Source organism: Pristiophorus japonicus, chromosome 18 (genome assembly GCF_044704955.1).
Source record: "Pristiophorus japonicus isolate sPriJap1 chromosome 18, sPriJap1.hap1, whole genome shotgun sequence".
NCBI lineage: Eukaryota > Metazoa > Chordata > Chondrichthyes > Pristiophoridae > Pristiophorus > Pristiophorus japonicus.
The window spans coordinates 31,538,961-31,551,725 of NC_091994.1; the positions used below are offsets into that span (position 1 = coordinate 31,538,961).

Sequence of the window (12,765 nt, forward strand, 5' to 3'; positions counted from 1 at the left end):
GTGATTGAGTCTGCAGTACAACGTTCTAACTGTGCTAATTGATAACAATATATATCTTTGAAAAATTATGACTTCAGAGCAATTATTTCATACCTGCCAAAGAGTATCGAACTTTGATCCATCAGTGATGGAGAACTTTCCCGATTTATCTAAGTCTATTTTGTAATGGTACGCTGATTTTCCATAGAGCATGGAAAGGGCATACGTTGCTGCTTCTTTACGTTGCCGGAGTCTAGAATATAAGAAGAAAGTGTGAGAAATCAATTAAACACAGAGGATGTTGCCCCTCATGGGCGAATCTAGAACTAGGGGGCATAGTTTCAGCATAAGCGGTGGCCCATTTAAAACTGAGATGAGGAGGAATTTCGTCTCTCAGAGGGTTGTAAATCTGTGGAATTCTCTGCCCCCGAGCTGTGGAAGCTGGGCATTGACTATATTTAAGGTAGAGATAGACAGATTTTTGAGCGATAAGATGTGAAGGGTTATGGGGAGTGGGCGGGGAAGTGGAGCTGAGCCCAAGATCAGATCAGCCATGAATGGCGGAGTTGGCTCTAAGGGCCAAATGGCCTACTCCTGCTCCTATTTCTTATGTTCTTAAAAGTTGTGTAAAATTACCATGAAAGAGCAAAACACCCCGAAAAACTCATTATCCATGATATAATTGGTTATTAGAATACTGGATGCCTCATCTAGTGTTGGAATAAAATGGGCCCTGAAATCACACATTACCTTATGAATGACATCACCTTCTCAATGCAAACTGCTGATTAGGAGAGAGTACCTGAACTTGCCCACATCGCTGGATTTCCCCAAGTGTAATTGACTGCACAAATGTTGCCCTAATCATCTCCTTCAAGAACCAGCTATGTTTTATAACAACTGGCCTTTGACCACAGACAGCAAATAATACAGGTCTTACTCGGTTTCCTGGCAGTAATCATGAAGCCTTCATACTGCTCCAATCCTTAAATCTCCCCCAGTCTTCGATTCAAACTAGCACTGTTTTTTTGGAGATTGGAGATATTCCCTTTGTGCCTTAATGTTATTACACAAGACTCTTATCTATCACCTTATTAAATGCCTTCTGAAAATCCATATAGGGTAATGTTCACGTCATTTCCTTTATCAATGTATTTCATTATTCCCTCAAAGAAATCTGCTAAATTTGGCAGATCCATGTTAGTTGTCCTTTACTGGCCTTTGTCTTTCTATGTGAGTATTAATTTTATCTCATATTATGGCTTCTAGAAAATGATGTGAGGATGGCTTGTCTATAGTTAGCTGGCTTATCCCTTTCTCATATTTTGAGCAGAGCGACTACATTGGAAACCCTCCGATTCTCGGAGAGGACTTCTATAACTAGAGATGTTTCAAAGATTGTGGTCAGAGTCTCTGATATTTTCTCTCTGACTTCTGTCAGCATTCCTAGGATGCAAGCTATCTGAGCCTGGTGCCTATCTGATGTGCATAGGATGCTAGCTTTTTCATAAAAATATGGAAGAGTGTAAACTGAGTTATATTAATCTAGGCTGGATCTCGCAATATTTGGATGATGTGCTGGATCTTTCAATATTTGGATGACGGTACACTCAATGTTTCACTCCGATTCTCAATGTTTGAGATAGAATGTCTAGATTTTTTTCTTTTAAACATTCAATAATGGTTATTGCATTCTTCTTTCAGTCCCTCACAGCTAGGACTCTTTCTTCCTATGGATTATGGCTACTTTCTTAATTTCTCTTTTTCTTTGCTGTTGCCAATTTATAACTTATTTCCATGAAAGAATTTTTCCACTTTTGTTTCCCCATACTCCACAAAGACATCTGTCTGAAAAGGTGTGTACCATCTCTAAGCTTCTCTCGGAGTGTCCTGACATTGCACTTCTGCTGGCTCTGCTTTGATTCATCATTACAAGTTGGGATCAGTGTTGGGACCCCAACTATTTACAATCTATATAAACAACTTGGAAGAAGGGACTGAGTGTAACTTAGCCAAGTTTGCTAACGATACAAAGATGGGAGGAAAAGCAAAATGTGAGGAGGACACAAAAATTCTGCAAACGGATATAGACAGGCTAAGTGAGTGAGCAATAATTTGGCAGATGGAGTATAATGTTGGAAAGTGTGAGGTCATGCACTTTGGCAGAAAAAAAAATCAAAGAGCAAGTTATTATTTAAATGGAGGAAGATTACAAAGTGCCACAGTACAGCGGGACCTGGGGGTACTTGTGCATGAAACACAAAAGGATAGTATTCAGGTACAGCAAGTGATCAGGAAGGCCAATGGTATCTTGGCCTTTATTGCAAAGGGGATAGAGTATAAAAGCAGGGAAGTCTTGCTACAGTTATACAGGGTATTGGTGAGACCACACCTGGAATACTGCGTGCAGTTTTGGTTTCCATATTTACGAAAGGATATACTTGTGTTGGAGGTAGTTCAGAGAAGGTTCACTAGGTTGATTCCAGGGATGAGGGGGTTGACTTATGAGGAAAGGTTGATTAGGTTGGGCCTCTACTCATTGGAATTCAGAAGAATGAGAGGTGATCTTTTCGAAATGTATAAGATTATGAGGGGGCTTGACAAGGTGGATGCAGAGAGGATGTTTCCACTGATGGGGGAGACTAGAACTAGAAGACATGATCTTAGAATAAGGGGCCGCCCATTTAAAAAGAGATGAGGAGAAATTTCTTCTCACAGAGGGTTGTTAATCTGTGGAATTCCCTGCCTCAGAGAGCTGTGGAAGGTGGGTCATTGAATAAATTTAAGACAGAAATAGACAGTTTCTTAAACGATATGGGGAATGGGGAGCGGGCGGGGAAGTGGAGCTGAGTCCATGATCAGATCAGCCATGATCTTATTAAATGGCGGAGCAGGCTTGAGAGGTTGTATGGCCTACTCCTGTTCCTATTTCTTATGTTCTTAAAACAACCTCACTGGCAATTTTCTACTTTAGTTTACTTCCCATTTGTGGAAGCTCATTGAATGAGGAAGAATGTTGGAATGTTTACTGTAATCTTCCCCATTCTTTAGAGTTAAACCTCACAAAGTTCCCTCCTGGCTTCCTTTTTGTATCACCATCTGACCTGAAAGAGCTTGGAGGTACCGGCCCCAGTATTCTGCATGGTGAATCCATGCACATTCGGTGTGCTGTATGCTGGAAGTGACTAGCCGCACATGATTTTCTTTTGCAGTCTCATTTGAGCACAGTGGCTGTGCACCCAGCATGAGCTGTGGCTCTTATTGAAAACATGCCTTTTTCAGGAGAAGAAAAACTCATGTATGCAGGCCTTTATGACCTATGGTCTGTTAAAAGGGCTTAAAGTTTAGAGACTGGCAGCAATGCAGAGGGTGCATAGACCGTATTGGTGATGGTTAAACTGCCTTTTTGGCTATCCATGGCTGTCCTCCGTTTTCCCTTCTGAGGACTCTTGATGTGGTTCCTCCAAGTCCATGGGCTAGATTTTTGGTTTTTGGCGAAAACAGTAATTTTACACCAAAATTACGGTTTTTGCTGTGCTACCGTTTTTAGGCCTAACCTTCGGCCTTGGTAAAGTTGGCATTGCATGAGGATTCACGGCGCAAACCACGAGTTTCGGAAACTTTAGTCCGGGGTCGGTAGCGCTGCGAGAGAGGCCTTGGGAGGGGGGGAAAAAATTGCAAAAAACATTCACAAAATATTCAAAAAACCCTTACCTACTACATCGCTGAAAAATAATTTAAAAATAAAAACTTTAACTTACCTTTTTGCAGGTCTTCATATTTACCGCTGCTGGCAGGGCTGCACCAACAGGTTTGACCCTGTTGGTATTCTGGGCGTGGCGTAAGGGGCGGGAGAGTGCCGAAAGTATGATGCAAACTCAATCTGTGTCGTTGCACGTTGGCGATCCTCTCCCCGGCAGTATGTGGAAGTGCCGCCGCAAAGAAATGCCCGAGGATCCCGCCAACTGGATTTTCACCGCCGAGGGTCAAATCGCGGCGAAAACCCGGTCGCAACGTCGCCGAAATCCAGCCCCATATCTCCACTGATAGCCAGGTTGTGCAGCATGTAGCACATGACAATGGTACAAGAGACTTTGGTACATTTCCATCTGATATGTCCAGATGCCAGAAGCACTGTACTGATCAGTGTGCCATTCATGCAGAAGGGTCAATAGTACAGCAACAGGGGCAGCGCTGGTCCCCCAGAATCTAACCCATCACATATTTAATTCTGTCATTGAAAGCGTATGTGCACTCCTCCATAAATATAAGAAAAAAAATGCCAAAACTTACAGAAATTTCCCATCTGGCTGTGCACCAGAGTATAGTCGCCGCTCTGCGTCTTCACGTGATATGGGACCATGGTACCAGACCATTTTCTCGTGTGCAGTGGTTGCAATCAGTTTCTGTAACTGTGGAGCTTGAGAGATAATTGCTTGTTCCAATGCCTCACCCTGCAAAGGAAAATAAAATACAACTACATAAAATTCAGTCCCACACTAGCAGCAAATTCGTAAAACTCTGTCAATAAATGGATAAACCTTATTAACCCATAGCATTTAATGAAGAAAGACATGAATATATATACATTATACTTGATCTACAATGTTTACTTTCCACTTTCTTAGATGGCAGGATTACCTCTATATGTAAGGTTCGAAAATCCACAGCCGCATTTTATTGGAACACCCTAAGGACAAGAAAACTAAAAGGGATCGTCCTATACATTTTAAAATGAACATTTTTGGCCAAGTAGTGCACTGTTGTTTTAACTCTATGTATTTTAAATGAACATTTTTGGCCAAGTCAAACCCTCAGACCAGGCAGGCTGGGAAACGTGTGGGCGGATACAGACATTGTGGAGTCTGGCTCACAAGCGAGACAGAGGCACTGGCCAATGGGGGAAAAGTGCATTCTGGCAGGTCAATCAGGGGTCGAGTCGGGCCTGAAGCGGGGAAATCCTCAACCAAAGGGGACTACCCGGCCCAGTTTGAAAATATGACTCACCCATAATCAAATTATGAATGTGGACCATTATCTACCTAATTAATATGGACAATGGACAATAGCCCAGAGATCACTGTGGTAATTGACTCCCGGGACATTACAATGGACCAACAGACGTTGAGGCACCAATGTGCACTGAAACAATACCCCGGTCCTCACACCTACCTGTGACATCTTCTCATTACATTGTGGAGTCTGGCTCACAAGCGAGACAGAGGCACTGGCCAATGGGGGAAAAGTGCATTCTGGCAGGCCAATCAGGGGTCGAGTCGGGCCTGAAGCGGGGAGATCCTCAACCAATGGGACTACCTGGCCCAGTTTGAAAATATGACTCACCCATAATCAAATTATGAATGTGGACCATTATCTACCTAATTAATATGGACAATGGACAATAGCCCGGAGATCACTGTGGTAATTGACTCCCGGGACATTACAATGGACCAACAGACGTTGAGGCACCAATGTGCACTGAAACAATACCCCAGTCCTCACACCTACCTGTGACATCTTCTCATTACATTGTGGAGTTTGGCTCAAAAGTGAGACAGGGGCACTGGCCAATGGGGGAAAAGTGCATTCTGGCAGGCCAATCAGGGGTCAAGTCGGGCCTGAAGCGGGGAAATCCTCAACCAATGGGCACTACCCTATCCAGTTTGAATATAGTAGAAAAAGCAGCTGGAGGAGTAGGACCCACAGAACCACAGACAACAACAGAGAGGAAGCAACATACCATCGTACGGGCCCTGGACTCGACTTGTGTGCAGAATATACAACCCAACTACTGAAAGGCCCAACATCGTCTCAAGCAGCCAAGCCACACACCGAACAACGCTCCGAGGTCAATCAGCTGAAGAACCGGAGACCGAAGTAACTAGGAGAGGCAACATTCACTCCAGCTACCCCGTAAACCAACCATCCTAAGGCTAAAAAGATAACTGTCAAAAGGGATCATAAGTATTATCCTGGGGTTTTCTTTTCCCAACTGTCAGCCTAGGTCAGTCAGGTAAAAAGGGAGGTGGGGGTGGTGTTGGAACTGTCTTGTAAAGATAAAATTGTATAAGGTTTTCGTTGTGTCCGTTTCTTCCCATAGATTTTCATAGTTTATAAGTGTGTGTCAGATCTGTGTTTTGATGAAGTTTGACTTTGTTGGAAACTTACCATGGTTAATAAATTGGACTTACCCGTTTTATTTTTGTTCCAAGTACCACTTGTCTCTGAGTGTTTTGTTTTCCCTTGTGGAAGCTCATAATCCACCAAAATTCTGAGCTTAGAACCAGATAGGGGTGCTAGGGCGCTTCGAAACCGCCAGTTTAGTGGTCAGCGAGCCATAAGCTGCTGGACCGTCCCCTGGAAGGGACAGAGAGGCCCAATACACCAACAGCCACCAAAGACCCCCGTAATTGGGCAGAGCAAAAACCCCCTACAATTGTATAAATATACGGTAGAAATGTCTTCTCCTCTACTCATGCACACGCTTTTACTCACGCACATTACAAGCACTCCTTGAAGGTGTTGCTTCCTTTAATGACTCACAAACTATAACCCCCATGTCCTTTTCTCATTAGCTGTCTTAAGCATGGGACCCTGCATGGATTTTTCATGCTTGAGATGCCCCTGTCTAAATTCTGCACTTGTGTATATTAAGAGGACTATGGGCCATTCTCCCATTGTATCCGAATCCTCCTGCAACTTATTTTTCTCATCCAAGGCGATTGCACGGGATCGCCGCTTCCTTGGTGGTCCAGGTTTTTATTGCAGCGCCTGCAGCGATGACCTTGCCCTTTAAAGCAGGGAAGGAGTAATTGAATGTGGCAGCGCTGCACGGCCCAGTGTACAGTGCTGCTGAGGTCTTTGCCCCGCCTACTGCTCCAGGAAGGAACTGGAGCGCTTGATTGCGCTCCACTTCCTTCTTGGAGTGCAAACGGCGAATTTTTTCAAACCCTTAAAAAAAATTTTAAACTTTTAAAAATGAGCTTCCCAAATGAGGCGATCGTGAATTTCTCCCCTGATCTTGTCTCTACCGAAGCTGCGCTATTGTTAAGTACAATGGTTTGTGATTTCTACTCAACACTGCAGATAGTAACTTGCACAGTATCATTATCCCTGTGATTTCCCCTCCCACTCGCAATCTTCATCCCTCAGCTTCTGTCCAATATCAGTACAAAGTAGATGGGAGCATGAGAGGTTTTGGAAGAAAATGCAGTTTTCCTCATTCAGTAGGGAAGCATTCTGAAACTAAAGAAGCAAAGTAGCGAACTGGAAAATTTATCTCAATATTACATTTAGATTTTGACTCAGTGAAGAATGATTCTCAATCAGTACTGTGCAAAGAGAAAGAGTGACGTTGCTGGAGGCATCCAACCCGGACTTTGTGAGCAGATGCGGCACTGCAGCCTCTGGAAGCAAGGAATTGTGAGCAATGAAGAGGTCTAAGAATTAAATATTTAACATTAAAAAGTCTCTTTAAGCTGCATTCCCTTACTAACCTAAAAAATGGGAAAACTGTCTCGGCACTAACACAAAATGGCTCAGGAAGTTGGGGAAGGGGCACCGAGGGCCTCACACACAACACTCCAATTTTGTACAAGGGGGTCAACACTGCAAGAGCGGCCTCTACCCACAGGGCCCTCCAGAATGAAGGATTTGTGAGTACATCACCGAGAATGTCACTGCCAGTAGTGTCGCCCCACCAACTGTCTCCAGTGCCCAAAGAAACTTCATGACCTCAGACCACTGGCCAAGGTCAGTGAATGCATCTTCAAAAACCATCTCCTACCAACTGCATCATTAGCCTTGCACACTGCTCAATGCATGGCCCTCACCTCCAATCATTCACCTACCAACAATCTGCACCAATCATGAGGTGCATCTCCCATTCCTAGCCTGACCTCACCGTCTTGGAGAAGACGGTGCAGGCCACTCTTGGCAGGCGTATGGCTGAGCCCTTGGTCAGCGGCAGGGCAGAAAGTATAAAAGATGCTGGTATCCTCACACATTATCCTCCTTCTGGCATGCACCTCATGCCTTCCCACCCTCCCAACTCCACCCTTGTGCCTTCCTCATTTCACACACCCAAGAAATGCAGCCTGCCCAGCCAGTGGGTGACCAAGAAGAGCGAGAGGAGAGTGAAGAAGAATAAGAAGACTAATACGAAGATTGATTTGAAGCTCCCAGCCACCAGCTCCTCAAGATCGATCAGCAAGGCCATTTTCAGTGTCCCCCACTGAAAGTCAGCAGCCTTCCACCTGTCATGCTACAGCCATTGGGGTAGCACTGCGTGACATCAGCAGGATAGGCAAAGGCACACACAAGACATCCACTAAGAGAATGCATACGGGTGAGTTGATTTGAGATGAGTTGATTTCTTGTTGTCACATTGGATGGATAGACATATATAAGTGGATTGGAAAGTTTGGTTTGTGGTGGCTTTTATTTCAGCAACGTGACCCAGAAGACGTGTTGGTCAGTAACAGATGGAAGGTAAGGTGTGGGACAAATGTTGAAAGGGGAATTGGGATTGCGGTCACGGGGACCGGAGGCAGATGATTCCATCCCGGATATCCCAGCCACAAAGGGGCTGCCTGAGATCCTTTCATTAGCATCCTCTCTTTGGCTTCCTCCTCTGCGGCTTCCTCTTCTGTGTCTTCCTCTTCCCTCTGCAAGCAGGTGCTGTAAATGTGAAATGACAGCATAAAATGCTGGAAATACTCAGTTGGTCAGGCAGCATCTCGACCTGAGATGTGAACTCTGTTTTTCTCTCCATGGATGTTGCGTGACCTGCTGAGTATTTGCAGCATGTTCTGTCTTCTCAAAGGCCTTCGTTCAGCATCCGAGCCATTGCAAGCATCCAGCAGCACTCCCTACACACTTAAAAAACTTTTGACATCTATTGCAGCAAGCCACCACTTCAATAAAATCAAAAAATCCCAGTCCAAAACTTTAAATCCAAACTTACCTCAACGATTTGTGCGTCCCTTTAAGAGGTGCCGACATCACTGAATTAAGTGCTGGGGTCGAAGTTCGCGTTTGTGACGTAAAGTCAGCCGTTGCACGATGATTTACGTCACAACGCCGCCATTTTATCCAGCATGGCTCTGCCATTTAACGACAGCGCAAAGGTAAGGACGAAAGCAGTGGCCACCACGGGAACTGCCATCAGCCGGCGAAAGAGCAGCAGGTGCTGTTTTCGCGCCATTTAATGGCGCTTCAGAGCGGCGCTCGGATCACAAATTTGTCACCCAAAATTACCCCACTTGTCTTAAAGACTCTGGTAGGTTCCTTTTTTTAAGGAACATAGATAAAGGACCAGGCCCCAGACCATGATGCAGAACACAACCATTGTTGACAATAGGACAGAAGATGAGATAAATTAAGAACTAATGGTTCAATGATACCAAGATTGGGTTGTAAGAGCCCGATGATCACAGAAGAAAGAGTAGAATGTAGGAGATAACACAGAGGTCCGGGTGAGGATGAGAGCAAGACAGGCATAAACAATGATCTTGGGCTGAATCTTAACTCCCAGAAACATGTGGGTTGGGGTTGTGTCAAAAGTTAAAATGCAAATAACCTGAAACAAGAACCCACCTTGATCTCACCCACTTCTGGTTTTAACAGAGGCGGGATGATGGGCGGGTGACCAATCTGCTCATGGGAAAGGGTTTGGTCAATTAAATATTATAATGAGGCTGCCCGCCTTCATTTTAATAGTTATTCTATGTTTAACATGCTGGCCGGGTTTTCCAGACCTAGGGATGGGGATCGGGACACCCTCCCCCTCTTCCCCCCACCCCCCACCCCACTGCCCGCGATCGGGACATTCCCCCACCCCGTGAACGGGATCACTCCCCTGCTACATCCATCTGCTCTCGTAGGTTGCGGCCTTGTGAAGCAGGCGTCCCACCCAAAAGGCCTCCAGCTTGTCAATCAAGCTGCCTGAGGGCGGAAACCCAACAGAAAATAAAGTAAAGGAGCCCTGCAGTTAAAAACTACAGACATTCGCGAAACCCGTTCTTCTGGCTTTCCTAACCTCACAACAACCCCTCCTCCCACACGGAACTCACCTCCGGGCTAAAATCTAGGCCAAGCTTGTGTCAAGAGTGCAGACTGTGGCGATCCAAGTCCTAAGCATGCTTTAACTAGTAACTATAAAACAAAGTTCTTTCTCTTCAGTAATTCTTAACTTTCTGCAAAATCTAAGTCAGTCAAAGGCTTAAATATAGTTCACATATCTGAACAAAGACATGAGCCCCAAATTGAACCTAACTCGATTTATGGTTAAAATCAAGGCGATAAAGTTAATCAGAGAGAGGATGTAGGCAAAAGATAAAAGAATGATCACATATCAAATGATGAATCAAGTATGCAGAAGATGTTAGATAAGCCCCCCTCCCCCACCTCATATGTGAGTTATTTTTAAGTCTTCGACAGACTTAGATTTTGCAGAAAGTTAAGAATTTTGCACAAAAGAGCAACACAAACCTTTTGGAGGCAGCTGTAGCAACGGAGGTCATGGGTTTCTGGTCAATGGCGGCCCCCCAGGATGTTGATGGTGGGGGGTTCGGCAATGAATGTCAAGAGGAGCCGGTTAGACTTTCACTTGTTAGAGATGGCCATTGCCTGTCACTTTTGTGGTACAAATGTTACTTGCCACTTATCAGCCCAAGTCTGAATTTTATCTCATTTTTGCTGCATGCGGGCATGGACTGCTTCATTATCTGAGGAGATGTGGAAGGAATTGAACACTGCAATCATCAGTGAGCATTCCAACTTCTAACCTTATGATAGAGGGAAGGTCATTGATGAAGTAGCTGAAGATGGTTGGGCCTAGGACACTGCCCTGACAAACTCCTGCATGGTGTTCTGGAGCTAACATGATTGGCCTCCAACCACCACAACCATCTTCCTTTGTGCTAGTTATACTTCTAGCCAGTGGAGAGTATTCCCCTGATTCCCATTGACTACAATTTTATTAGGGCTCCTTGATGCCCCACTCGGTCAAATGCTGTCTTCTTGTCAAGAGCAGTGGCTCTCACCTCACCTCTGTAATTCAGCTCTTTTGTCCATGTTTGGACCAAGGCTGTAATGAGGTCTAGAGCCGTGCAGGTGGACAATTAAAATCCTACAAGTCACTTAACCTGCCCCGGAGCCACCAGGTGCTGATCTGCCTAAAATTTCACTGCCCAAATTTGGTGGGCTTTTTTTTAGCATATGCATGTCGGGTCCCGAAGTTGTTATCACCATTTAATACTAACAGCCATGAGCGTTAATGCACTGAGTGTCCTGACAGATCTACCCACTAAGCAACCACAATGGGGTAAAACGGGCCCCAAAAACTTAGGTCATTTATTTTTTTTAATTTCCTTCTAGGGTCAGGAGTAGCAGCTGACTTACCTGCTCTTGAGGGGCGGCCTCTGGGCCATGTGAATTTGCACCACTTCCCACTGACTTCCTGTCCCAAACAGTTGGGAAATCGACCGATGACATTTAAATGTAGTTAAAAAACCCTGGCCTCATTCTTGGTACAGTAGGTAAGTTTTAAATTGACATCAAAACTCACACACCAACCATGCCCTCAGTTAAAATTGAGACCTATGATAGGATTGAACAACCACAGCTAACACAGGTCAGGACAAAATCAGAAGCCACACATTATAGCAACTTGGTTCTCAACAGAAAGATTAGCACCACTTCCTTTATCAAAATACATGAAGCCAACTTCTTTATCAATAAATATGAGGTTTTTGAATGTTACTATACAGTGTAGAATACTGGACAACCTCTGCACTCAGTTATAAGTGAAGGGTGGTTTTCCATAAAGCCACAGGAGCCTAGCCAAAAATAAGCTCACTGCAAAACATTTGTAGGCCTAAAATAGGTAGGCCACAGCCTCAGTTGCTAAGTCATTATCGTGCATGCCAGTGCCCACCAGAGTTTGCAGGGGCAGTGGGAGGGCACGTGCCTGGGGCTGGCAGGCACATTTGAGCACCCACCTGCCCCAAGATATGGTAAACTCCAGAGCCTGCCAATTATCGGTCGGGGGAATATCCTGGGCCCATTTACTGCCCCATTGGCTACCTGTGTAAAGGGGCTGATGTTAAAACCTTAAAAATATATATTTGGGCCATCTTCGGACATCCAGGCTGCTTCCAAGTGGGAATTCCCAAATCAGATCAAAATTCAACATATCCAAGTCTCAGCCTCTTTCTGAGCTGTTTCACCAGACTCCTTGCAGAGTTATGAAAGTCCAGCGGAACAGCTGAGGAAATTTTGCCCTATTGATAGTATTGATGCAGGCTGTTCTGGAAGCCAGTAAGTATTTCTTCACTGAAATCACCCCTGTACATCTACTTTAAATTGAAACACATTTCTGTTGGAACAGGTTTGAAAGAAAATTATTAATTAATTCAGCATTAAATGTGATCCTTAATTTCTTTAATTGAATCAGAATTCCTTTTGGAACTCTCTACGACTCCTAGTTTTTATGGTATTTGATGGTTTGCCTGACCCTTTCTGTAAGCTTTAGAAATGATATGAAACTTTGCCCATGAACAATGTACTCAGCTATAGCCAGTCACAGCTGATTAGCTGCACCAAAGGATGTGGCTGGGAGATTGCTGGCACTCTGCTTCCTGAGCACCTCAGCGATGGAATGGGGTCAACATCGGTGGATTCTCCTTTACTAATTTACTGTCTACAACTGAATTTCATTTTCAATATAGTTAGAGCAAAAGTACTGCACAGTCCATGCTGCAAGTGGAAATCCCAGGGCTCTGT

At 44.6% G+C, this 12,765-nt stretch overlaps 1 protein-coding gene across 1 annotated transcript in view; it reads right to left on the bottom strand.

Annotated features, from left to right (window-relative positions):
* zap70 (zeta chain of T cell receptor associated protein kinase 70) overlaps positions 1-12,765 on the bottom strand; it is a 133,217-nt gene that overhangs the window by 39,518 nt on the left and 80,934 nt on the right. Inside the window, exons 3-4 of the mRNA XM_070860837.1 lie at positions 4,273-4,433; positions 94-232 (exon numbers count right to left, since the gene is read on the bottom strand). Coding sequence (XP_070716938.1) covers positions 94-232; positions 4,273-4,433 — 300 coding nt within the window. The remainder of the gene's footprint in view (positions 1-93; positions 233-4,272; positions 4,434-12,765) is intronic.